Source organism: Poeciliopsis prolifica, unplaced genomic scaffold (assembly GCF_027474105.1).
Source record: "Poeciliopsis prolifica strain line A6 unplaced genomic scaffold, Auburn_PproV2 SCAFFOLD178, whole genome shotgun sequence".
NCBI classification, from domain to species: domain Eukaryota; kingdom Metazoa; phylum Chordata; class Actinopteri; order Cyprinodontiformes; family Poeciliidae; genus Poeciliopsis; species Poeciliopsis prolifica.
The window spans coordinates 63,041-88,918 of record NW_026562553.1 but is presented as its reverse complement, the minus strand read 5'-3'; the positions used below and the strand labels follow the sequence as shown (position 1 = coordinate 88,918).

General features: G+C 43.4%; 3 protein-coding genes across 4 annotated transcripts; 2 read left to right on the top strand and 1 right to left on the bottom strand.

Annotated features, from left to right (window-relative positions):
* The first annotated feature begins 365 nt into the window (after nucleotides 1-365).
* On the top strand, nucleotides 366-3,413 carry tk2 (thymidine kinase 2). The gene is made up of 10 exons (XM_055026129.1): nucleotides 366-535; nucleotides 684-721; nucleotides 803-877; nucleotides 963-1,016; nucleotides 1,462-1,551; nucleotides 1,861-1,934; nucleotides 2,082-2,170; nucleotides 2,271-2,350; nucleotides 2,451-2,531; nucleotides 2,660-3,413. The coding sequence occupies exons 1-10, from the start codon at nucleotides 439-441 to the stop codon at nucleotides 2,744-2,746; spliced, it is 765 nt and encodes a 254-aa protein (XP_054882104.1). The 5' UTR covers nucleotides 366-438; the 3' UTR covers nucleotides 2,747-3,413.
* On the bottom strand, nucleotides 3,360-10,671 carry si:ch211-189a15.5 (spermatogenesis-associated protein 2). The gene is made up of 7 exons (XM_055026128.1): nucleotides 10,571-10,671; nucleotides 9,896-10,268; nucleotides 8,477-8,586; nucleotides 7,083-7,209; nucleotides 5,641-5,766; nucleotides 5,053-5,524; nucleotides 3,360-4,489 (listed from the first exon to the last, which is right to left on the bottom strand). Exons 2-7 carry the CDS (start codon nucleotides 10,220-10,222, stop codon nucleotides 4,293-4,295), a joined length of 1,359 nt encoding a protein of 452 aa, XP_054882103.1. The 5' UTR covers nucleotides 10,223-10,268; nucleotides 10,571-10,671; the 3' UTR covers nucleotides 3,360-4,292.
* Nucleotides 10,672-11,376: 705 nt separating this feature from the next.
* nvl (nuclear VCP like) lies at nucleotides 11,377-25,571 on the top strand. 2 transcript variants are annotated; one of them, XM_055026127.1, is made up of 25 exons: nucleotides 11,377-11,674; nucleotides 11,771-11,898; nucleotides 12,333-12,412; nucleotides 13,144-13,214; nucleotides 13,451-13,503; nucleotides 13,610-13,700; nucleotides 14,398-14,455; nucleotides 14,884-15,069; nucleotides 15,737-15,830; nucleotides 15,964-16,040; nucleotides 16,126-16,260; nucleotides 17,233-17,334; nucleotides 17,406-17,523; nucleotides 18,546-18,690; nucleotides 18,806-19,052; nucleotides 20,054-20,275; nucleotides 20,648-20,752; nucleotides 20,844-20,906; nucleotides 21,006-21,125; nucleotides 21,418-21,517; nucleotides 23,077-23,183; nucleotides 23,581-23,657; nucleotides 24,196-24,272; nucleotides 25,000-25,097; nucleotides 25,386-25,571. In XM_055026127.1, exons 3-25 carry the CDS (start codon nucleotides 12,356-12,358, stop codon nucleotides 25,428-25,430), a joined length of 2,448 nt encoding a protein of 815 aa, XP_054882102.1. In that variant the 5' UTR covers nucleotides 11,377-11,674; nucleotides 11,771-11,898; nucleotides 12,333-12,355; the 3' UTR covers nucleotides 25,431-25,571. The 2 variants fall into 2 exon arrangements, with proteins under 2 accessions (XP_054882102.1, XP_054882101.1); XM_055026126.1 differs by having other exon boundaries at nucleotides 11,377-11,898.
* Nucleotides 25,572-25,878: the final 307 nt, after the last annotated feature.

Sequence of the window (25,878 nt, the reverse complement as noted above, 5' to 3'; positions counted from 1 at the left end):
ACGGAAATTAACACAAATAAAAGAAACAAGCAAACAGAGAAAGAAGAGAGAGAGAGGTTTGAAGTTCCAAACGCAGAACAGCAGGTGGCGGTATGCGCGTGCACATTGACAACAACCAGAGAAGAAGAGAGAAGAAAGCGACGTTTTGTTTGTTTTTTTCAATTGCATTATTATTATTATTATTATTATTATTATTATTATTATTATTATTATTATTATTATTATTATTACTAAGGCACCTTAACAAGACGACAAGAGAAGGTAGGGTTGTTATTGTTTTATTACTTTTTGTTTATTTAGTTTTAGTTTTCAGATCCACCCCATTCCGCCAGCAGATGGCGGTAAATGCGCATCTAAATGTTGCTTGCCCACCTCCGTAAAAAAGAGAAGAAGAAGGTAGCAGAGGAAGTGTAGAGGATGTTGTGAGTGTGGTGGAAGATGACAGCAGCTGCTGCTCGGTTCTTTCTCAATTTCCGTCTTGTGGTTCGGACCGTTAGGAGCGGAGCTTCCAGAGGAATCCGAACCGGAACTCCAGGTCTGTCCGGGCTGCCGTAGACTGAAAACGGTCCAACTGTCGTCGCCTGCTAGTGTGTGTTGAGCTTTAGATGGAGGCGGACATGTCCCCGCTGATGTAACAGAGACCAAGAACTGTCTCTGTCTCACCATGTTGTCTTCCATTGAAGGGAAGCTGATGCGGAGCGGAGACAGCAGGAGGACAGTGGTGAGTCTCCTGAGATCACGTGACACTGACGCTCGACCGGCTTTAACCTGCAACAGTTCTGTCTCTGTCCACTGATTCCAGATCTGTGTTGAGGGGAACGTCGCCAGCGGGAAGACGACGTGTCTGGATTATTTTAACAATACGAGCGACATCCAGGTGAAGTCCAGGCTCCAGTCTGTCCAGATTCAGAGCTGGAGGAAGCAGATCCATGTAGAACTCTGTCATTTCCTGTCTCTGCCAGGTTCTGACAGAACCAGTGTCCAAATGGAGGGACGTCCGTGGACACAATCTTCTGGTAAATAACAAGATCTGTTGACAGTTCAGTTTATTTACACCATGACAAAATGCCAAACATGGAACCTGTAAAACGTGTCTCTCCACAAAAAAAAGTATTTATTTTAAATGGGTAGGCTACTAAATAACATGTTTTATATTTGAAAGCATAGGACATTATTCTGTAAATGTATTTCTAATTTTAAATTTTAGGGCAAAATGAATTGTGTAAGAAAATGGCGAATGGACGTTAAAGGAGATGACAATTTAGAATTTTTAGTCATTCAAAAATAGAAAACCATGTGAATTTTTTTCCTCTGTACATTTATGTGTACTACCTTGTGTCTGTCTATCACATCAAATCCCAATGCTAAATAGATTGAACTCTGTTTTTGTAGCAGGACCAACTGTGGAGAACTCTAGAGGGTCTGCAGTGAGTTCTAAACATGTCCTCTCTTCCTCTGCAGGCCCTGATGTACCAGGATCCTCAGCGCTGGGGAATCACTTTGCAGACTTATATTCAGCTCACCATGCTGGATAAACACTTGTCAGCCACGGTGAGCTGGCTGAGTGTGTGTGTGTGTGTGTGTGTGTGTTTGTGTGTGTGTGTGTGTGTTTGTGGTGTGTGTGTGTGTGTGTGTGTGTGTGTGTGTGGTGTGTGTATCTGAAGTTCATCCACCAGCTGCATGAAGACAGGCTCCCTGTTAGCTGGGAGCTAGAAGCTCTTAGGTTGTAGCTGTTAGGTATTAGCTGCTGACTAGCAGCTAGTTAAGAGCTGTTAACCTGTAGCTGCTAGCGAAGAACATGGGCTTATAGTTCCAAGTGTTCAGCATGGTGAAAACCTGAGGGGCTGTTTCTGGTTTCAGACTGCTCCGGTCACCATGATGGAGAGGTCAATCTTCAGCGCCAAGCACATCTTCGTGGAGAATCTCTACCGGAGGTACAGTTGTGTTTTTGCCAGATTCTGCATCTGACCGATAATCAACAAGGCTGCTCTAAAAACTGTGACCACCTGGTTGACAACGGTGAGCTAGTTCACCGATGCTGTCAGTAGACTGATGGGTCTTTTTTTCCCCCTTTCTGTCAGTGGAAAAATGCCAGAGGTGGATTACATTGTTCTGAGCGAGTGGTTCGATTGGATCACCACAAACGTTTCCCTCCCTGTCGACTTGATCGGTGAGAAGATTGTGTCTGAAAACTGGAAATTTGGGACTCTAAAGTTCCGATGAGTATTCTGCTTTGCAATGAAGCTTATTCTCTGTCTGACCGGCTCCAGTTTACCTGCAGACGTCTCCTCAGAAGTGCCATGAGAGGCTGAAGCAGCGATGCAGAGAGGAAGAGATGGTCATTCCACTGGTGAGGACCTGGCTTCATACCTCTGGTCCACACAAAATGCTTCGCATAACCTATACAGCCATCAGCCTCTACTGTGTGTGTGTATGCGTGTGTCCACCAGGAGTTTCTGGAGTTCATCCACCAGCTGCATGAAGACTGGCTCATTAAGGGCTGCTCCGCTCCGGTACCTGCTCCTGTTCTGGTGAGTTCTGCTGCAGGCGGACCTCTGCTGTCCATTCAGCTCCTCCGCTGAACACGGTGGGCCGTTGTCCTAGTTAAATCCTGGCAGATTGAGGAGTGGTGGTTAGCTGGGTGTGCTCTGTTCTCCAGGTGATTCCTGCCGACTATGACCTCCAGAAGATGCTGCACAAGTATGAGGAGCACCGAGAGAAAATTCTAACAGCTACCAACTCTTGATGCACACACGCACACACACACACACACACACACACACACACACAGAGGAGTTTATTGTTACAGCTTAAACTCTCTAGATGTTTGGGCATTTTTATTTAGGATTTTTTCAACACTGGATGACGTTGGACCAATAATTGAAGCTGCTTTTTTATATATGAGGACATATATGACACTTCTCTGCTAAAAATGTTAAAATTACATTGGGATCAATTAATTCTGACAATATTTTATTGCAAGAGCATAATGTCAGTAAAAGAATGTAAAAATGTCTTGGCTTAAACTCCAGGGTCTTACTTTGGGAAGTCATGGTTACTAACTAGAAGTTTATTAAAATTTTAATAAGCTGAAAAAGTGTAATTAAAGAAAGATTTCTGTGATAATAATTGCAGGATGGTTAAGACTGGTTTTTCTACACTCAAACTTTAGTTTGGCACTGTATTCATTTTGAAGTTATGCAGCTGTAATAAAATATGGGTCATTTAGGACTCTGCACATCTTTACCAGAGGAACAAACACTTTGTCTATTTGTGTTCTTGTGGATCATCATTAATGTTTATTTGAAAAAAAATTTAATTCTGTTGTAACTGGAAAATCTTCAAACACCTCAGCTTGTGTCAAACATTCCCCCGAAACAGTTTTTGAATTAAAATGTTTTCAAAATCCTAAATGGAAGCAGTCCGTTTCATGTTTCTGTTTCCATCAGAATTGAGGCAAAGAGAATTCATAAAACTGGGGAAGAATTTGTTTGTCCTGTTAGATTGTAACCAGGTTGCAAGTAGAAGCTCAAAATGCAAAAAAATAGAAACACAAACAAAAGATAAAACTGAGTATGCAAATGACTGAAGACTGCATAAAACCAGACAGTGACTGTATTTTCAATAAGCCATTCTCTGTCCTCCCCTCCAGAAGGCAAGTCTCCTGTCTCAAAGGTTTTTGTTTTGTGGAAATTTACTTTTCCTTTTTTTTTTCTTTTTATGTCATACCATCTAACTCAAGACTTGAAGAAGAAACAAAATCATTTCAGCCACACTGAGGCAGAGGGGCCAACAGGCCCAGATTTGGATGATTCTCAATAAAATCATCCTTTGAACATAGTTTTTTTTTTTTTTTTGGTGCATAAAATTGGTCCAACATTTACATTTTTTGATGAAATTTGGCCAAGACAAAAACAGCAGAAACATTTCCAGCTTGGCTCTGGATGTTCACATTAGTTCGTCTTTGTGTTTATATTTCTGATCTCTGCACATCATGTGCAGATGATCCTGAAACATGACCAGTATATTTATTTGAACAGCAAATCATTATTGCATTTATTAGAATATTTAAAGCCTGTCAATATCAGACACTTAGCAAAAAACTAAGTGGCTCCAACATTCTCTTCTTCAAAAAGCTTAGATTGCTCTGATTGGTTGACTCCAGTGGCCTGGTGACATCCTGCCCATGGCTCTACATCCAATTGGCTCAAATAGTCATAAAACCAAACGAGGCGGAAAAAAAAAAAGAACCCTAGAGACTGCTAAAATATTTTTAAAGCCCTTTAAGGGTCTCAGAGGTTGGTCCTTTGTTTTTGTCTGTCCTTCTTGTGCCCCTCTGCCTTCCTGTTCTCTCTTCCCGTCGCCCTCTCTGGATCCCCCTGCACAGAGAGCTGTCCCATCCGCTCTGCCAGCGCTCTCAGCTGCTGCTCTTCATCAATGGAGCTCAACGAGGAAGACTCCGGTTTGTCAGCCACCACATCCTCTCTGCCTGTAGTGGAAACAATAAAAACCTTCTTATTTCGGCTACGCTGCAACCGGCAGTGAGGTTAAAGGGTCAATAGAGGTTGTGATGACTTCCTGAAGGCGGAGTTTCAGAAAGAGCAGGAGTTTTGAAAGAGGCAGAATCACAATTTCTGTCACAAAGTCAAATTTCTTTTAATTGACATTCGATAGATACATCATTTTTTTTTATAACAATTTAAGGTAACAGTTTGATTATACTGTAAAATGGTACTTTGTGACGGGGAAATACATGATACTGTCTCTTTGATACTCCCACAGCAGGAGGAGCATGGCCACGGGCCGTCAGCTTGTCCCGTCAAATCGTCAGTTCCCAAAACCACACATTAAAAAAAAACCCTTCTAATAACGCATGTGGGGTCAGTGTGACCCCTGATGGATGCTGTGATAATAACAACACGTCTGTAAAGACCACAGAAGAACAAGCTGAACTGGTTCTGTCTCTGGATGGGTTATTGCGTAAGACAAATCCAATGCTGCTGTAGCGCCATCTAGTGTGGCTAACTGCGTATGCGTGTGTGTTTTTCTTACTTGGTGTTTTCTGTGCGTCATCAGAAGTCTCTGAGTTTGGCTGAACTCTTCCTCGCTTCTTGGCTGCCTCTGCTCCACCTCCTGTTCTCAGTGTGATATGAAGAGAAATGGCTTGAGGACCACTAAGATCATCGTCTCCATCATCATCATCATCAAGTGCTCTGCTTTCATCAGAGTTCCTGAAGCAGCTCGAGTCATTCCAGCCATCATCTCCAGTGGAGACTGATGGAGAAACGTTTCTGTCCTCTTTGGTCAGGTTGGTCTTCGGAAGCACAGAAATGCTGTCAGGTACACCGCCAGTCATGGCGGGGGTTGCTTTGGGAGGTTGGTCTGGCAGCAGAGGGCGACCCCTGAAGGCCAGGTCTGAGTATGGCCACTGCAGATCCATGTCTGACGGGTCAACACTGGGGCGATGACGTCGAGGCTTCGGTTGAGGAACCGATGGAGGCCGAGACTCAGGCTGCTGGGACTCCTGGAAACAAAGGGACAGAACAGAAGTGATGGGTGTTTTTTTTTTAAGAAGATGACAAACCCATCTGGAAGAAACATTCCCCTCGTCCTGATTTTGGCCCCAGCCTCCAGTCCTACCTCTCTCTTATCTGACTCCTTCCTCTTCTCATAGTTGTCTTTCTTTTGCTCCGTCGCCGTCTGCTTTTCTGTGGGATCTGCCAACTTAGAAGGTTGCTTACTTCTCTGGAGAACATCCAACCACTCCTGCAGAATCAGTCCAAATATAAGATCAGATGTGATTAATCAGACTGCAGTCCAACTGGATAGGTTTCCATTGAATAATATGCTGATGTGGTTTGAGGTGGAAGGCAGGAGTAACCCCACGGTCATTGGGAATGTGTGGAATGTGAACAATGTGGTTGCACCGGCAGGACTTCCTCTCGGACTTCGCCATGACGAAAAAGGATGGAAAGCTGAATGCAGCTTCAGAAGCCATTTTGGTGGAGCTTTCTCTGTAAGTCAGAGACAAGAATCGGGGTAGGTGCAGAAGTCACAGATTTCGCCTATGCAGCGCACTGGGGTAGAGCAGGTGATTCAAGATCAGAAAAGTGGCATCTTTGTGGCAAATGGAGTCGCTGGCTGCCTTAGTAACGTGAGGTTTATTATTACGGGGCACACAATACCGAGAAGGAAAAAAAAAAAACTTTTAGAAGGGCACTTTTTTATCCACAGAAAAAAAGGGCCAGTACTCTAGCAACCTAAAGTCTATCTCTCTAGGTGACTCTAGATGACACTTCTCTCATCCATCAGGAACAAACTTATGGTCGCTGAAATAGCTTATGCATATCCATATTAGCATGGTGATTCAGTATCCCTGTAGAACCAGTCCTGGGCCCTTAATCTGAACAGATAAAAACTAAATCAATGTCTTAAAATGATGTGGAACAGAAACAGTCACTAATTTCTCTCTTGAGCCCATTTTACTTTTCTCTTATTTTTCTTCAATAATGAATCAAAGTGAAGGTGTTTCTGTTATTATTATTATTACTCTTTTAACTTCCGGCATACTGAGACAGGATCCCAGTGGATCACAGCTCTGAAACCAGCAGCTCTGGACTGGATCCCTCCACATGCTCAACATCAGGTGTTGACCTGTTGTTACTGGATTGTTCTTTGGTTCTGTGGTCCGCCCAGCCCCCTGTGGTAAATCTGCTCTAGAAGAGCCACTGTGTAAAAGAAATTAATATTTGATTTCAGCAGTTAAAAATATTTTTGGTTGTAAATTGTTGTGGTCTGAAAATATATTTTTGCCTCATGCAGAAGATCCGTTTGTCTTGCTGCAAAGGATAATTTTTCTGTTGCGCCTCTATTATTGTGAGGTTTGGGTGTGAGTGTAAGAGGCTGCGAGACTTTAAATGAGCCGTCTACATGTAATTATTTTTATCTGTTAATTTAGAAGACAAAAGACTTTAATATTATTGACCGCGGAGTTTGGGAAGATTGGATGGTCCCGGTCTCGGTGTGTTCTGGCTGAATTTCTCTGGGTGTCGGCCTGGAAACAGACGCGTCCCAGTTCTGACCTGTGGTCCCAGTTGGTGCTCCTGCAGCAGATCCAGGAGGCGACAACATTCCAGTCTGGCCAGCAGCAGCTCAAATCCCAGCAGCAGCGCTCGATCTGCATCAGCATCCGAACTTAGTGTGAACTCACTGAAACACACCAGGAAAAAGCATGGAATTAGGGAAAATATATTGGAAATATGATTTATTTTTTTGGGGGAAAAAAGGGTCATTTTACTGCAGCTAATTTCTATAAAGTTTATTTACAACAAAAGGCAGCAAAATAAAAATACTTAATTGGTCCAAATGAAGTTGCATCCAGTCCTGTTCAGCTTGAATCCAGATATGAATCCAGCCACGTGGGTGTTACTCAGCGCTCCGGAAGCTGAGAGAGACCATTTTTCTAAATTTGTTACAACACCATCACGTGAGATTAACCCAATTTATTCTACAGCAACTGAGTTTAATGAACAGCAGCTTCCTGACATTCAGGCCTGTCACAATAAGCAAATGAATCATGTGATAAATTAAAACAAGCTCAATAATTTACATTTGCATGATTTAGAATTTTTCTCTTTTCTGTCTCTACCAAAAACTGATCTGATGAAAAACAGTCTTCAGTCTGGGGTATTAGCCTCAACTACTGCTTTTTTTAAAGGACAATTTTGTATAGACACTTCATAATTCATTTTATTTGCTGTTTCTGCTGTTTTTTGTTTTGTTTTGTTTTTCATTTGGGATATTTAAAATCTTCTTTAATAATGTGTTCTTGCACTATTGTGCCTTTACTTGAAAATGGTCTCAAAGCAACAATAATATCCTTCAAGGTATTGTTTACCGCATTACCTACTGAGACAATTTATCGTCTTTTACCTCATAAAATGGATCATTCATTTAGTAACTTTGTTGTCTTGTAATTGTTTTAGAGTTGCCATTAAACAAATGCCTTCCTTCTTTAGCAGATATCAGTACAGTTGTAGAAACTGCACTGATTAAAAGCATCTAAAAATATGATACTACTGAAAATACTAGTCTGAAAGAGCTGACTAGAAATCATTGTTTCCACCATCGTTTTGGCGCCCGCTCTAACGTGGAGCCCCTTTGTGTCGCATGCGGTGCGAACCGTCTGACTGGCTGATCTGATGAGCCACAAGCTGACAAAAACAACTTGAGATTTCTAACAATAACAAGTTCAAGCTGCTACTTTCAGTTTCCTGTTTGGATGAAAACGTGAGCAGTGATGCAGCTGGCGACAAGCAGCAGACACACACAGGTGTCTGAAGCACGGCTGCTGTTCAGGATGCACAGTAAAAGCCTCAGGAAGAGATGCTGCAGTTCAGGCAGCAGAGATCAAGTGTTAAGAAAGAAAAGCAGGAGGAAAGACTTCCTTTCGGGTGTGTGTTGTGTGCGTCGTCACCTCTGGGGGGCGTCGCTGCTGGGTCGGTAGCCCATAGAGGCCAGAACAGCCTGGATAGTGGAGCCGCTGAGAACCGGCAGCAGGCAGTAAACGAAGGCGCCTGTAAAGGTCTGAAACAAACAAACAAACAAACACACAAACAAAAACAGGAGTTCAGAGCCTCTGCGATGCAACGTACAGCACTGTGCCCAAGTTTCCATTCCCCATCACAGGAATGTTTAAGCCACAAACCTTTTTTTAATTTTATATATTTTATTAATCCCAGAGGGAAATTCACATTTAGTCATTTTTTTGTAAAAATGAAACTGAAAAGTGTAGCGTGCAAATTTGTATTTTGTCCAGAATAGGTTCTCTAAATTTAGTTGGGTTTTTTTCTTAAAATCTTCCCACAGATTCTCCGTTATATTTAGGTCTTGACTTTGACTAACAAATGGATACGCTCTGATGTAAGCTGTCCCACTGAAGCTGCAGCTGTATGTTTACAGCTGCTGCCCTGATGGAAGACGAGGCTCTGCCCCAGTTTTCACCAAACAGAACCTGTTTCGTGTTGGTCACTCTTTTCCATTTCAGTTTGAACTGAGCAGGTCCCCAACATGATCCAGAGCAACAGCTGGTTCATATCCAGATGATGGGTTTAACTCTGGGAGATGTGGAAATAACCAAATGTGACTGTGAAATTGAGCCTCTGTCTCTTTAAAGACTCCTTGCTATTTCTGAAATTCTGTCTTCAGACGGTCATTACAGCAGTGCTCTTCTGTTAGGAGCAGATGTGCAGTTCCACCAGGTGTTTACTAGTTGCTGCTGGCTAGTCTGAAGGAGCTGAGGGAGGGAGAGTGGCGGAGGAGGGCACGGAAGCACGGAACCTTGGAAACTGCAACTCCAAGGAGAAGTTGCGCCTTGGAGGCACCTGGGTGTTTTGTGGAAAACACCCAGGTGTTTTCCACAACTAAATGATTGCCATAGAGATGAAAAGAGTCATCAAACATGCAGGAAAGAATCAAGACAACACTCCAGGTATGTTTTTGATAAGGGAAAAACATTATAACATGATGTGAAGCTCAAAAAGTCAATTTTACATGATACTGCCCTTTTAAAATTAACTTGGTAGCAAATAAGAATATGTATGTATATTATTTTCACAAAAATAGAAGACAAGATATAATTGACATGTCCGTTACTGACTGGATGAATTCTGAAGGCGTCTGGTTTTATTACATTTTATTTGGAGGTATCTGAGTGAAGGGGGGCGAGTTCATATTTTCAACCAGTGAGAAACCACGTGATGAATTACCTTGCTTCTACAGTTCCTCAAGTTTCTCCCCAGTTATTATTCATCTTAAAAAGTAAACAAAATACAATAAAAATCTCACAGAAGCCTTCAGGACCGTCCAAGCTGGACTGTGGCAGGTGAGAGCGCACCTTCAGAGACCGGATCTCCTTCTTCCAGGGCTGCAGGAACATGTTGACGCAGAGGCTCTCCAGCATCTCGGTGGCTTTGATGAAGGCCGCCAGGTGCTTCCTGCCGTCGGCACCGACAGCACACCTCTCCGTCACCGCCTGGCAGAACGGGAACAGCGTGAACGCGTCTCTCGGCTCCGACGTCCTCAGCAGGAACTGGGCCGCCCTCTTCAGGAGCCCGGGGTCCCGGCACGGCCGAACCTCGGCTCCGGGCCGGAGGAAGCAGCTCCGGTAGTCTTCAAAGAGGTCCCGGCGGGACGACGAGCCCTCCTGCTGTTCGTCCTTCATGACCGACAGAGAGAGAGAGAGACGGGCTGCTGAGGAGGAAGTGGAGCTGCCTCAACAGAAGAGGAAGTGAAAGTCAGCGCATGTGTTTTCTCCTGCTGTCAAAGTGATAATAGCATAACAGAATACAGTTTATTGCGGCTTGACGCGACGAGCAAACACGCCAATAAGCCTCGTTCGCCGCGCGAGAGCCCCGCTCTGGTTTCAACGAGCCTGCTGGTGAGCAGCAGGTGGTGTCCCACAATAACTGGTCAAACGGGTTTTTTCTTTACGATTAATGCGTGACTTTAGTCAGCGGGAAGTGACTCGTGTGATTATTTGTGTCTTTTACATGATCGAAAACAAACACACCGTATTTGTCCCTTTTCTATGATGTACAGTTCATCAAATGCCGTGTGGTCACCAGAGTTACACTTGAACACCGTGAAGACTTTGACTTTAAAGGTGCGATGTGCTCCTACCTCCCGATAACAGCTATCAGCACGTGGCACTCTGCTTGCGTCACAACCAGGGACCCAAAATGTCACAGCCAATTAATTAAGAGCCACAGAAGCAACAGCGCCCCCATGTGATCATAATATCATAAATGTAGGAAAATGAATTTTTCACCACCTGTTGAGCAGAAGAAGCGAAAGGGCTTCATCCAGACGAATGACGACGAATAAAAATCGTTTCTTTTTTCTTTTTTTTAAAATTAGGCTATTTCTCATTTTGAACCTGTTGTTGAGCGTGTTCACCCAGTGACACTAATCAGACGTAAACACTTCATAAACATTTTTTAAGACCTAGTCACAGATTTATCAAATGTTTACTGTCTCTAAAAACACAAACAAAAAAGACTATCATTAATGCTTTTAAAAAGTATATTTATTTATTTATTTACATTAGCATACTTTAGATTGAGACAAGTATGAACAGTATGAATATATTGACATGATGAATCTGAGCTGAAATAAATTCTTGAAAATAAAACAGTCAGCATGGAATTAAATATGCGCTTCAATGATGAACTAAAAATTAAAAAAATAAATAACCTTCAAAAGTAACCTCATTTATTGAATGGGCCAGTACATATGCATTTTACTATTTTATCAAATGTAACTGATTTAAATAATAAAAAAAGAAAACTAAAACATTTCTTGAACACATTTAGTCAAAGCTATTCCTCATTGTGTCCAATTCCTGTCATTCCAAACTCCTGTCAGGAATTTTTATTTTGAAATTTCTGACAGGATGTACGTCATACACTGCCTTTCGTTCGTGCTCGGAAAGCAGAACTTTGCTAGAGTAAGTAACTGACTCCAGGACGGAAGTCTGTCACCAACATTGAGTTCGCGCCCTCAGTCCTGTCTCCTCCTGTCATCAGATCATCTGAGTACCGAATATGCAGAATAGCACAAAAAATGATCCTCCTCACTGTCCTCAACTTTTAACTTCTGGACGGATCAAACTGAGGTAGTCTGATTTCCGACGTACATGGAACGCAGCATTGATTTTGTTTCCGGGTGTGTGGAGTCCCAGCGCTCACGTTTCGTTCATGATATTCTGAAGCTGAACAACAGATGAGTTCGGCATCTTCGAGCCGAGGAGCACTTCTCCCAGACTTCGGCGCTGTTCCCATAGTGACAGGAGCAGGACTCGTCCAGGAGGCGACAGGAAGCCCGCGTGGTTCTGCTCCGGTAAGAACAGAGTCATGAAATAAATGTTAAAAGATTCTGCTGCTTTAGGGAATCCTGCCCGTTCTGTTCTGTGTGAGGTTCAGAGAAGGTCTGGCCAGAACTGGGACAATTTACTACTATTATTATTATAGTTGTTGTTATCATTTAGAACTACAGTTTTACACAGAACCAGCAAAGAGGCCAGACCAAGTACTAAGTCCAGATGCTGGTCAGAACATGAACTTACTGCTCTGAAGTCAAATCCTGGTTTCCAGACAAACTGAACGTTTTGTAAGACAGACAACTTCGTCCAAATCTACTAAATAAATATATAAGTAAACCTTTATTTATAGTTTGGAACCACTCCATCACAGGAAGTTCATCAGCCTGTCTCATTCTCAGCAGGTAAATAAAGCAGATTTTGGTCTGGTTCTTACTCTGCCTTTCTCCTCCAGGCTCACATCTTCTCCAGACCAAGATGAAGAACCGAGGCGGAGGCTGGCTGGACTCTCGACTTAAACAAAGAGTGAAGCAGGTCCGAGACGCGAAATGTGTCACTCAGATCGGTCACAGGAAGTCGACCCATCCAATTCAGAAAGCTCCCACACAAAACCTCAATTAGAAGAGCATGAGAAACAAAGGATCCAGAAAGGAGTAAAAGACAGAAATGCTGGACCTGGAATGCTTGTTATGTGACTGGAAAACATGCTCTGAGTGGCTCAGTCCACTCTACCAGAGTAGAGAGGAAACCCATTCAGGCACAAATAGAACATCCAAAAATTGCGACGTTTGCTACATTTTATCAGCTGGTGTGGTTCGCAATCACATTGCCACACAATTCAAACTAATTGAAAAATGAGTTCCTCTCCTCACCTATGGTGTCACTGCACCAAGAGCCACCGAAGGAAGAAACTCAAAACCCTCTGTAGAAGACACTGAGTGCAGCTTCCGCGTTCACCACATGTAAACAGAAATGGAGTAGCATCACGTTTTAGCAATTGTAGGATTTCTCTTTTGTTCCTGGTGAAAGACCATTAGCTATTTCTCCCAGTAGTACTGGGCTCACCTGTTTGTTTTGGCTCCATTTATCCAGAATGCCCGTGTATTATAGTTCACTTCTTGCTATTAGAGCGATTTTTGGTTCGCTTGTTGTTCACATAGGCATTCAAACAGCCCCAGAGTTCACTTCAACTGAACCGAGACCTTGGAGAAGCACATGAGAAAACCATGCAGTTCTCCTCACTGTCAGTTGACTTGTGTTTTCAGTACCTGGCCTCCAGCAGCAGTGAATATATTGACCTGACAGAGATGGCCCTGGACCTTCAAAAACTGTACAGGTGAGAACGCTCAGCTAATCTGATCCGAACTATTCATAATTTAGCTAAGCTTAGATTACTATTGTTTTATTTAACTGTAATAATGGCTTTACAGTTGATAAACTCGGCCCCATTAGAGTTGAAGACCTTTGTTTGCGCTGCCTCCCAACGGGCCTGTGCATGTTAGAACCGTAGTTTCTGAGCTACTTGCTGGACCTGGACTGGTCAGCAGCTGAAACTGTTGATTCTGCTTTCAGAGTGGAGTACGGCAGAAGGAACAAGACAGCGTTCAGGATCCAGGTGGAGAAAGGTAGCAGGAAAAACCACAACAACATGGTTTTAAGACTGATTAATCCTAAATTCACAAAGTCTCAAGATGAAGAGCTGTATTTCCTCCTGTCCCATGCCTGTTGAAGTGTACGATGCAGTGAAAGAGGACTCAGACCTGAACGACCTGGAGAGCAAACACCTGGCTAAGAGAGCCCGGAGCAGCTGCAACGAAACTGGGTAACAACACATCTGGCACACCAGTTTCTTTTTTTTCTCTAATTATTTTGTACAAATCCTTAAAAAAAAACTAAAAAGCCTACATTATTGAAACACATACACACACACACACAACACAAACCAGTCATTTTAACTCATCATACGTGTTCAAGTAGGAGTCATAAAACAACTAAATACCTGAGACTTCCTCTAGAAATGCTTAAAACTGCCTATTTTAATTGTTCAAAGCCAAATATATCTTAATATACATTAATACACTCAGTGGAAACGGTTTTGGTTCTCCAGCAGAAGCTAACATCTACTGTCATCCTTGTCCCCTGCTTTTGGGGGTACAGCCAATCAGCAGTAAGAAAAATGAATGGTGCTCCCGGATAGGCTGCAATGCAGAGTAGCATGGTTCATAGTAGTTCAGGTTCCCAAACTGCATTTCTGTAGAATATATTGAGAAGAAATCCTCAAATAGCCATCCAACGCAAACTGGCTGAATCTAGAAAGTTAGGGAAACACTGGCGTAGACAACGTGTTCCTAAGCAATAGTAGATGTTAGGAGAACATCTACTATTGCAGGCAAATGCAGGCCTTATTAAAGTCTCCTGAATGTTCCTACTGTGGTTACAGTGTGCTGGGATTAGTTCCGGACTTATTTGGAAAATTCTCTGACTTCAAACTGAGTTTATCCCTGCTTGTGTGTTTGCAGTGACGGCAGCAGCTCAGACGAGTCGTCAGGAAGCGATCAACAGGTTCTGGGCAACACGGTAATACATTGCAGAGAAGGTTTCAACACAAAATCAAACCTTGTTGTTGCCAATCATTGTTGGCTGTCCTGGCCAAGTTTGCTCTACTAAATCAGCTGTCTCTGGTTGTAATTCTCAGAGAACGTCAAAACTTACATTAACCCTAAGATTTCCTAAAGGCCAGAGCCAACATTTAAACTAGCCATGTTTAAATCTCTGAATGTTAAACTAGATCATCCTTATTATGGCGCACTCACTTCCATTCAGTTAATTTATGTCCCGCCTGCTGTCATCCCAGGACTCTTTGAGACAAACGGCTCTAATTCCCATCTCCAATCAGTCCAGTCATGCATTACTTTGTCTAGACTCCACTAACCTTCCTATTTAAGTGTTTCCCACGGTCTCTTGTTTAAACATGGAGTCGGATGTTCTTGTGTTTTCATCCGCAGCCCAACAGCTCTGTCACGGCCCTGTACCGTAAGGGCCCTCCAGCAGCCAGCAGGACCAACCCAGCTCCAGATGAAGGGACCCTGGTTTCCTCTGGAGGCTGGTTCATCGATAAGGGCCGAGGCCCCGCCACCAAGCCTGTCTTCATCGACCTCAGTAAAGACGAGTTGGTTGATACAGAAACCAACGTAAGTGAGAGCAGAAGCTCTGAGGGCTCCCCTGGAGCTTTACATAGTGTTATGATGTTATTCCCTCATCAAAAACTAGTGTGTTGTTGTGACTTTTTTGTGAATGTCTGAGAAATACTTTAATGTCCATGGCAACCATTCACCTGCCACCTCACAGAGCAGCCCTCCCCGTCTCAGCTCCTGCAGACTAGCCAGCAGCAATTAGCTAAAACTTGGTGGAACTGCGTACCAGCTGAGCTCATAATACGAGCTACTTCTGAGTGAAACACTGGTAAAAACATGAAGGTTTAATAGAGGAGCCATGTTGTGATGACTTCCTGAAGGCGGGGTTTCAGAAAGCAGAGAGACAGAGGTCCAGTCTTCATCTGGATCCCAGTTCTTAATGGGGGGTCTGAGTGGAGGTCATGTCATGGAACACTTGAGGTTCCCGGTTGAATTCCACAGTAACGGGACACTTGTTTCTGAAACACACCTGTAGGGATGCAGGGATGCTTTGGGTGGGCAGGTGATGGGGAGTGGCTCTGAGGAGGTGAAGAAGTGTGATGGATTCTTGAAGCACCTCAGGAGCTGTTCTCCTGCTCCACTCAGAGCAGACACTCCACCCCCTCCATACTGAGCAAGCAGTGTGCGTTAGATTGACCTCCTGCTGTGTTCATGTCCCCGGCAGAGAGACTCGTCCCACCTGGAGCCCGAGACGAGGCAGAAGAAGTCAAAGAAAAGGGCAAAGAGCTCAGTCGAGTATCGCAGCGCGGACCAGAAAGGTACGAGCTAACCTGGCTGACGGTGGCAGCATGATAACTTATGTTATGAAGTGTCTCAATACTTCAGAGTTTATCTTGGGATGTGTGGCTTGTTTTGTTAGATGTAAATGTTTATTTCTTTTTCTTTTCTCAGCCAAGTTAAAGTCTCCAGAGCTGCAGTTTCCCTCTCTGAGGTTTGAGGATGTGGGGGGGAATGAGGAGATCCTGACGGTCAGTACCCCCGCAGCCCTCTCCTCTCCTTCAGCAGGGTTTCTGTTCTCCTTGACCTCATCATGGCTGTCATGTTGTACTGCAGGAAGTGTGTAAGCTGCTGGTCCATATGCGTCACCCTGAGGTGTACCAGCATCTGGGGATGGTTCCTCCCAGGGGCTTCCTCCTGCACGGGCCCCCCGGCTGTGGAAAGACCCTGCTGGCCCAGGCTGTGGCGGGAGTGAGTTCAACACCCGATGTGTTGTTAAAGCGTCACCTTCCTCAAATAATCTCCTAGGTCACATGTGTCAAAACTCAAGGCCAAATCTGATCCGCTGTAGCTTCTTATGTGGCCTTCTAGACTCCAAGTTACATTAATAAGTCTCCAGTTTTTTACAGATCTGCAAAATTCATACAAAATAAAGAGCTTCCCACATTTTTTTCAGATTTTGCTGCAAAATCTCATAATTGGTCAAAAACCTGGGGTTTAAAATCACATTTAACATCATACATTTACGCAAATATTGTAAACGTTCCTTGGAAATATTTCCAAATTAGTATCACAAAATCTTTGTTTTTGATTGCAAAAAGAAAAAAAAACTATTTGTTCATATTTTAACAGTCTAATGGGTTTTATCAATATGTTTTTTCACAACTCTTTAAGAACATTCAGATTTTTGATGTGGCTGAAAGTCATTTATTTTGGCCATTATTTTGGAAGGAGTCCATGAACATGATGAACGTTATTGTTTACATCCTGGAACTTTGTGTTTGTGCACAATGCTGGAGGCAGAAAGACTATTCTTTACTTGCTATCCATAGCCGCGCTGCTGCAGTAGAACAACTCCGGTGACACAATGAAACCTGGTGATGTTTGTGTTATTAATTCAGTGCTGTGCGTCACGGCAACAGGAAAAACAACGCAACAAAAAGAATAACTCAAAACCACTCATGTTCTTTTTTCTTTCTTTCTGCACTGACTATGCTAGACACAGACTCGTTGTCGTAGCAACTGACAACAACGCCACTGATTTATTGGGAATCAACACCAAAAAAACACTCAAACATTTCCCTCACAAAGAACAGAACCTTCAGTCCGTTACAGTGTTTTGTTTTCAGGCTTGATGTTTATTTTGTGATTATTGTTAATCAGTGATGGTGCAAACACATTGGTGGCAGATCAGCTCATTTAAACGCCTGCTGACTGTTCCAGGAGCTGCAGATCCCCATGCTGAAGGTCTCCGCTCCAGAGCTGGTGTCCGGCGTGTCCGGAGAGTCGGAGCAGAAGCTGAGGGAGCTGTTCGACACGGCCGTGGTCAGTCCGCTGCAGGAACTGCACGCCTGGTGACCTCTGGCCTCCACTCACTCCTCTGCCTTCCTCTGCAGACCTCCAGTCCATGCATCGTGTTCATAGATGAGATAGACGCCATCACGCCTAAGAGAGAGGTGGCTTCTAAGGACATGGAGCGGAGGATCGTAGCCCAGCTGCTGACCTGCATGGACGGTAGGACCATGCTGGCTTCCCTCTGTAAATGTAGTGCCATTTCAGAACCATGTCATAAATGTACTAAAAAAATATTTAGTTGTTAACTCTGCACTGGAGCAGCACCCCTAAATATGCCAATGGCTTCATAAACGTCCTCAAACATGTAAAAAAACACAACATTAATTAGGAGTATTAACAGCCTAAAAAGTAATTAATAAAGAAACTGAAACTGACAAATACAACAAGTTACTTTTCTTTCAGAAAGTGAAAATTCTAATAAAATATAATTTTGCTCAGAGCTCAAAGCCTAGAATTATACTAAATAGATGTGTTCTTATGGTTCTGGCACATTGATTTTAGATATTAACATCTCTAAGTTCATCCCAAACAAGCTTTATTTATTTAATTTTATTATTTTTTTTATTTTTTGTCTCTAGTGGCCTTTATTTGAAAGTGCTCAGACAGGAAAGTAGGTAAAGAGAGAGGGAAGACATGCGGTAAAGGTCACCAGGCCGGGAATCGAACCTGTGACAGCTGCGTCGAGGACTAAGCATTCTTATGTGGGCTGTGCTTAAACACTGCGCCACCATAGCGCCCCAAATCTCACACAAGCCTACTGGACATTTATGGGATTCAGTGTGAGTTCATGGCAACTCTCTGTTGTTTGAGGTCAGGTGAGGGTCCTCATAGGGGGTTTAGGACAGGCATCCTGTGAACCCTCCCTGAAGGTTAAAGTTGGAGAGCAGATGAAGCTTCGACACTCTGCACCCCTCAGTGATGCTTCAGGGTTTCCCCCCAGAAAGCCTGCTGGTAGGGGGCGCTACAGTCATCCTGCAGACCAGCAGGGTTTTGAGTTACAAAATGCTTCAAATTGACAGAAAGTTTCAAAATGCCTCTTGGTAATTATGTGTTATTAGAAAATGTTATTAACTATATCTAAACACCAACTAGAAAGTCTTTAAAAAAAGCCAAAACAGTAAATAAAAAAAATCTAAAATCCATTAGCCAGTGTATCGTATTGTTTCCCTTCTTTGCTCTAGACCTCAACAGCCTGACGGTGACGGCTCAGGTTCTGGTCATCGGCGCCACCAACAGACCCGACTCTTTGGACCCGGCTTTGCGGAGAGCCGGGCGCTTCGACAGAGAGATCTGCCTGGGGATCCCCGACGAGGCCGCTCGGCTCAGGTAACAACCTGGCAACTAAAAGACAGACTGGCAGCCGATAGGTCGATCGCCTTCATGGTGGTGTGATGTGCCCCGAGCCTTTTTTATTTATTTATTTATGTTTTTGCTCTTCCAGGATCCTTAAGACGTTGTGCAGGAAGCTGACGCTGCCAGAGGGCTTCGACTACCAGCACCTGGCTCGGCTGACGCCGGGCTACGTGGGCGCCGACCTCATGGCTCTGTGCCGGGAGGCCGCCATGGCCGCGGTGAACCGGGTTCTGCTGGAAACCAGGCCGGAACCTCCTAGTCCGCCACAGAACTCTGCTGCAGGACCGTCAGGAAGCATGGAGCCTGAGGCTGGAGGGGAAGAGCAGCGGGAAGAGGTCAGGCTGTCACAAGAAATCAGACAGTCACACAATAACATAGAACAAGCTCAACAATTTCCGTTTGCATTATTTATTGTTTTTCTTTTTTTCCTGTCTATTTCTACCAAAAAGTGATATTTAGAGTCTTCTTTTAGAATGTGTTCTTGCATTATCATGCCATTATCTTTCTTGAAAACGATCTTAAAGCAACAATTTAAAATGTAGTAAATTTGCAATTAATTTGCCATTTTTACAAACAAATAAAATCTTCTTAAAACATGTATGTATTTATGTAGGTCTATCACAAGAACAAATTTTGCTTCAAGTTATTTTGGTAAACGATAATCTTGTTTTGAGACCATTTTCAAGTAATATAATGGTAAATATTGCAAGAACACGTTCTTAAACATCAATAAATTGAGTTTCTGATTTAACCTCCATTTAACACTGGAGTTGGAAGATAATTTATTACCGATAATAAATAAACAAATCAACAGAAACACCAAATGAAAGGTTGGTCTGGTTTAGACCAACTTAAAACACTTAAAACTTTTGTCATCCAGGTTTTGGTAGAATGAAAAATAAAAACAATAAATCGTGCAAATGGAAATTGTTGAGATTGTTTTAATTGACCCTGCTGGCCGGGGTTGGTAGTACGTGTCCTGTCATGTTTGACGTGTGTCATGCATCTATATGATTTATCTCTTATTGTGACAGGATAAAGAATTTTTCTTTCATAAACAATTTTTTTTAAATCCCCAAAAGTTGTAAACAATAGCTACCTGTCATTTAAAACAGCAGCTGTGCAAAACCCTGGTTATATTTTGAATTGGTTATATTTTGAATTGAGTTATTTTCAGATTCTGTTTCTACAACAATTTGAGTTCTTTATTAAAACATTCTCCTTATTCGGTGTATTGTTGAAGACATAGAACCATTGACTGCCCTCAATCCAACATTTTAGTCCACCATGACATAAAGTTTGAGGTTTCGCGCTGACGGCTGCTTGTGTCCTCCAGCCGGGGGAACTGGGTCGGCTCCTGGACCTGCTGAGGGCCACGGAGACGCTGACGGAGCAGCAGCTGGCCGGCCTGTCCATCCTCATGTCCGACTTCCAGGACGCACTGGTCCGGGTCCAGCCCTCGGCCAAGAGGGAGGGCTTCGCCACGGTGCCGGACGTCACCTGGGAGAACGTCGGAGCGCTGCAGAACATCAGGGAGGAGCTGACCATGGCCATACTGGTAAACAGCAACCAGACCAGTACAGAGCCCTATGAGCTGCTGCAGTTTCTTACTGGGACGTCCTCCGCTGAGGGCGTTATGGTTCACCTTAAAGTAAAAAAGAAAGCAAACTGTGGTAAATTGTACAACATGCAGATATTAGGATCATAAAAGAGGTGAAAGTAACAGAACTCTGTTCATAAACTGTTCAACAAAAACAGCATGAACTCAAACTGAGACAGAGAGGAAACTGACCAGCCCAACACCTACAAACCTAACTGAAACTCATAACAATACAAAGACCCCCCCACCACCTGAAGTGTTGGTTTGACCCAGTCTGCCGGTTGTTCTGACCCGTCGGTTCTGACCCGTTGGTTTTGCTTTGCCCTGCAGGCTCCAGTCCGTTCCCCAGAGCAGTTCAGGGCTCTGGGCCTCAGCGCTCCATCGGGGGTCCTGCTGGCTGGACCCCCAGGCTGTGGGAAGACCCTGCTGGCCAAGGTTGGTAGTACAAGTCCTGCCATGTTTGACATGTGTGAAGCTGTTTGGTGAGGTCATTTCCTCTTCCTGTTCTTTCTCTCTCTCTCTGCAGGCTGTGGCCAACGAGTCAGGCCTCAACTTCATCTCAGTGAAAGGTCCAGAACTGCTCAACATGGTCAGTGTGGGACTCATAGGAGCATGATGCTGCACTGTTACAATGACAACCAGCTGCTGTAGATAGCTGTTGCTGACCTCTGACCTGTGGTGTGTGCAGTACGTGGGGGAGAGCGAGCGGGCCGTGCGACAGGTCTTCCAGAGAGGACGCAACTCGGCTCCTTGCGTCATCTTCTTTGATGAGATCGATGCTCTGTGTCCTCGCCGGTCAGGCCACGAGGTGAGGAAGAGGAGCCGACTCACCTTATCATCATCATCATCATCATCATCATCACAGCAGCTGGGAGGAAACTGAATCATTTGGTTTCTTACCTGAAAATGTTCCCATGTAGTCTGCAGAACTTCTCAGCAGGAGTCGGTGGTCATGTCTCATGAATGCTAAGCTAGCTGCTAGCCATTCAGAGCTTCACTCTGTCCTTTCTGTCAGCAAACAGCTTTAGAAGCCAGTTTATGTTTACGTGTACGATGTGTTCTCTGTTGCCGTGTTGCTGACGGATGTTGCCTGTGTTCAGTCAGGAGCCAGTGTGCGGGTCGTCAATCAGCTGCTGACGGAGATGGATGGCCTGGAGACACGGAGACAGGTCTTCATCATGGCTGCCACCAACAGACCGGGTACGTTGCTCCCTCCATCACGGGTCCAGGTCGGCCTCAGGTTCAAGTGGGTAACCTTCTAGTACCGCCATCTGTACTTCTCATACAGTATGCAGAGGTCAAGGGTTATGACCCAGTGACGTTGCTTCATCTAATGTTACACCATGCAGACATTCAGTCTGCACTGATGAAGATTCACTTGTTCATTGGCTGCTGGAGGGCTCTCTGACTGCATATGGAAGAAAGAGCTTTACACCAAGGTTATTACAGTTGACTAAAACAAATGAAATTGAAGAAACATTTTTATGAACTGAAATAAATAAAAACAGTAATTAATGGGGAAAAACTAGAACTAACTTGATCTGTATAATGCATTTATGATACTCAAACACACTGAAATTATAGATGTAATATCCTTCGCTTTTAGTGTTTATGAATTTATTTGTGTATTGTCCTTTTGAACTGAAATGAAATAGATTTTGTTTACGTCAGCTGTCTGTAAATTACGGCGCTCCCCCTGGCGCCACGTATGCTGGTCAGTCGAGTTTTACGCCATTTTGGTTCTGCCCTGCGGCAGAGTTGTCTTGCATGTCAAACTGTTTGTGCATTTCTCCATGGAGATTTCTTGCTACTAGACACAACCTTCATTTTGATTGGGGCAATGGAATCAATGATATCTGAAACTTTAGACTGAAAATCAATCAATTTATCCACATCATTACAGCTTTAGTAGATCTGATTAAATGTTTCTGCTGTGTTTTCTGTGAAAGAACATTTTGTGATAGTAGCTGTTTGTCCAAGTGGGTTAAAGAATAAATAACCTTCAAAGATAACAGCAAAGTGATCCGACAGTTACAGAGACACTTACTGATAACCAGGTCCAGTGTGTGTCCTCGAGTGTATGTTGCTTGTTTGACATGTTGAGTCAGACAAAAAAAATTCTTTAACATATTAAGTAGTTTAATGTCCCCTCTGTCTTGAGGGTCGTCAACATGGATGTCGAAATCCCCAACAATTATTAAACAGTCATAATCCATGCGTATAAGAGATGGAAGCTCCTTCAAATCAGTGAAGAAATTTTCCACGTATGTTTGAATTTTGTACAAAGTTCATGTCAGAGTTCATTTTTGGCCTTTTACCTCAATTTCAAGATACTCAAAAGAGGTGAAATGAGCCCAAGAGATTTTACTACAGCTTATGGTATTCTTAAATATAGAAGCCACGCCTTCTCCTTTTGCAGATTGTGCTTTAATCAGCCATTTGTGTGTCATGTTCAGCCTGGAGTGTTTTGGATTGTTTGGAGGCGGTGAGGTCACATGATGCTGCTTCATCCCTTTACACACACATTAAACGCAGCATGAACTTGATTAGGGTTAGGGTTAGGGTTAGGGGTTAGGGTTAGGGTTAGTCTGAAGGCACTATGTGGGCCTTCAGACTGAGGCCCACATAGTGCAGGTTGTTGGTGTGTGTTAGCTTCAGCCTGGGCCTCAGCTGGAGGAAATATAGGAAGATGTTAAGCATTGTTCATTTCCTGCTGTTTTGACCTCCAAACCGTTTTTTTTTTTCTTTCTTTCTCCCAGATATCATCGACCCGGCCGTCCTGAGGCCAGGGCGTCTAGATAAAACCTTGTATGTTGGTCTCCCGTGTGCGGCAGATCGCCACGCCATCCTGCTCACCGTTACTAAGGTAATCTGACTCCCAGGAGATGCAGAGCGTCTCCAAGACGACTGATGACCAGCTGACTTGGTGTGGTTGCTGGAAGACATGATTTAAAATAAAACATTGAAGTGGGAAATAAACAGAAAACCCAAAAACCTGCAGTAGGATCCCACAGCGTAAAGAGTTCACAATATGTCAGCTCAAAACTATAAGCTTTTAGAGCACGATGCTGAAGCTGAATGAAAACAACACATTGGTTTCTATTGTTCAGGTTTTCTGCAAACTAGATTCTAGACACTGTTGGACCGCTGGGTTCTAGAACCGACCCCAACACTAAACTACAGACTATTGTTGTCATGGAGAATGTTTGGTTCTGAGGTTCCTCAGCTGCTTTGTGTCTGACCACTGCCACGGTCTGCTGCAGGGCGGCACCAGGCCTCTGCTGGAGCCGGACGTCCATCTGGAGGAGATTGCCTTTGACGAACGCTGCAACTCCTTTTCGTAAGTCGGTGCTGCGTGAAGCAGCGGCCTTCCTGTTCCGTCTGTCAGGAGATTCGTTCAGCTCTCGTTTTCCTGACATCATCACAGATAGTTCTGTTCTCTAGACAACTAGATTCATCACTTTGTAACTTGATGCTTTGTTTTTTTTTTTTTTTTTTTTTATTTGAGGTTAAAATATATGTGAATATGTGGGATTAGTTTGTAACTTCCAATTCATAAACCAGCCTCAGATCTAGGTTTGACCTCTGACCCAGGCTTAAGGGCCAAGGGTTCAAACGAAATAATGTTTGTGATTTAAATTCATTTTTTAACACAAAATGTAAAAAAAAAAAAACACCAAAAATAATCATGTGACTTTATCCAAAGTGTTGAGTTCAAGGTGATGTGGGTCAGGTGTCACTCTTGTTGTCCTGGCCAGTGTGTGGCTTTTCTCCAGGTACTTTGTTTTCATGTGTGTGTGTGTGTGTGTGTGTGTGTGTGTGTGTGTGTGTGTGTGTGTGTGTGTGTGTGTGTGTGTCTCTCTCTCTCTCTCTCTCAGTGGAGCTGATCTGACGGCGTTGGTGAGGGAAGCTTCTGTAAATGCCCTGAAGGTCTATATGAAGTCTCAGCATCATGGTAACCGCTCACCTCCTCTGTGTGCAGCTGATCACTGTTGTACTGCAAATACCTCAGAACTAACTTACGAGTAACTTTTGAGTAAGATATAGACGCTTGTTTTAAATGAAAGATTAGATTTGAAGTGCAGCAGGATATTTGCACCAGAAGCAAATATCCTGCTGCACAAAAATACTTCGTATGTTTTCTTTTTTTCAATTATTTTTGTTCAGTTAGAAAAATAGAGTTGGTACCTAAAAAGCAGAAATATCCTCTCATCTTTTGCCGTCTCCCTTCTTTTTCTTATTTATGTGAACAAGATGTATGGCTGCCAACTTAACGACAGTTGGGAAAGCAAACCTGTCAGTATATCAGCTCATAAATGTCTATTATTTAGGACATGATGGCACAAATAGGCTGGTTGATACAACTCTACAAAATGTGGCCAATATTGGAAATTATAATAAATGCACTGCAAAAATACAAATAAAAAATCACTAAAAATTGTATGAATCTGATCCTTTATGCACACTTTTGTGGGATTCTGGTTTAGTATCTCAGAGGTCTTGTTAAATTATCGCCTACGTTGCTGTGGTCGGTGCTGGTCTGTTTCTACAGATTTTTCTGGAAAGCCTCGGTTTCTTTAAACCGTGACTGAAGCTCATCCTGAAACAACCCGTTCTGGTCTGAAGCCGTTTTGTTGCGGCAGAGTTCTGTCTCTGAGCTCCTGTCTCCCCTCTGCCTGCAGCTCTCACACATCCTGCCGGCTGCACAGCTGACATCAGGGTCAGCAGACAGAACTTTGAGGACGCCTTCAAGACCGTCCGACCGTCTGTGTCCAGAAAGGTGAGAAAGGAACGTCTGGGTGATTGCTGCTGGAGTTACTCTGCTGGAGCTGTCCGGAAACCGGCGGAAAATGTTTTAGCTCAACAGATAAGACGATTACAGAGTTGTTGAGATCTGGATCATGTTTGCGGTCTGGACTTTTTTTTTTCAACATTCTGAACTTGAACCTTTTTTTTATTTTTTTCGTCCTGAAATGAAACGAGCTGATCTGTTGCATGTCATCCGCTCACTACTCATACTTACCTCACACAACCACGTCCTGATGGCAGCTGTGTGTTGTCTTTGCAGGACCAGCTGATGTATGAGCAGCTCCAAGAGTCCCTCAGCAGATGACCAGCGAACCGCAGGCAGATGTCACAATTATGTATTTGCATATCTTTATGAAAGTATTATTACACACATCCTTTTTTTGTTGTCGTTTTTTTTTTTTAAATAAAATATGCACACTGGGACTATTAAAGGCTGTGAAGTGAGTTACTGTTGATGCTGTGAGAAGAATAAACAAATTTTAAAGTTGCTTGCCAACCGTCATATAAAAAAAGAATAAACAAATTACTGTTCTGCCTCAACTCGTCATCTGCACTGTAAAATCCATGCCTTAAATTTAAATTCCTTTTTTTATGAAAATTAGTTGCTCACCATGGATACATTTCTTATTTTTGTACCTGGTTGATAGTTGATCTTCTTGTGAACAGAATAGTTTTAATATCAACAGTGAGTGATGTCCACCCAACATGAGACAAGTTATGTTTGGGTCATTTTCTCTTGTCATTTCACCTGC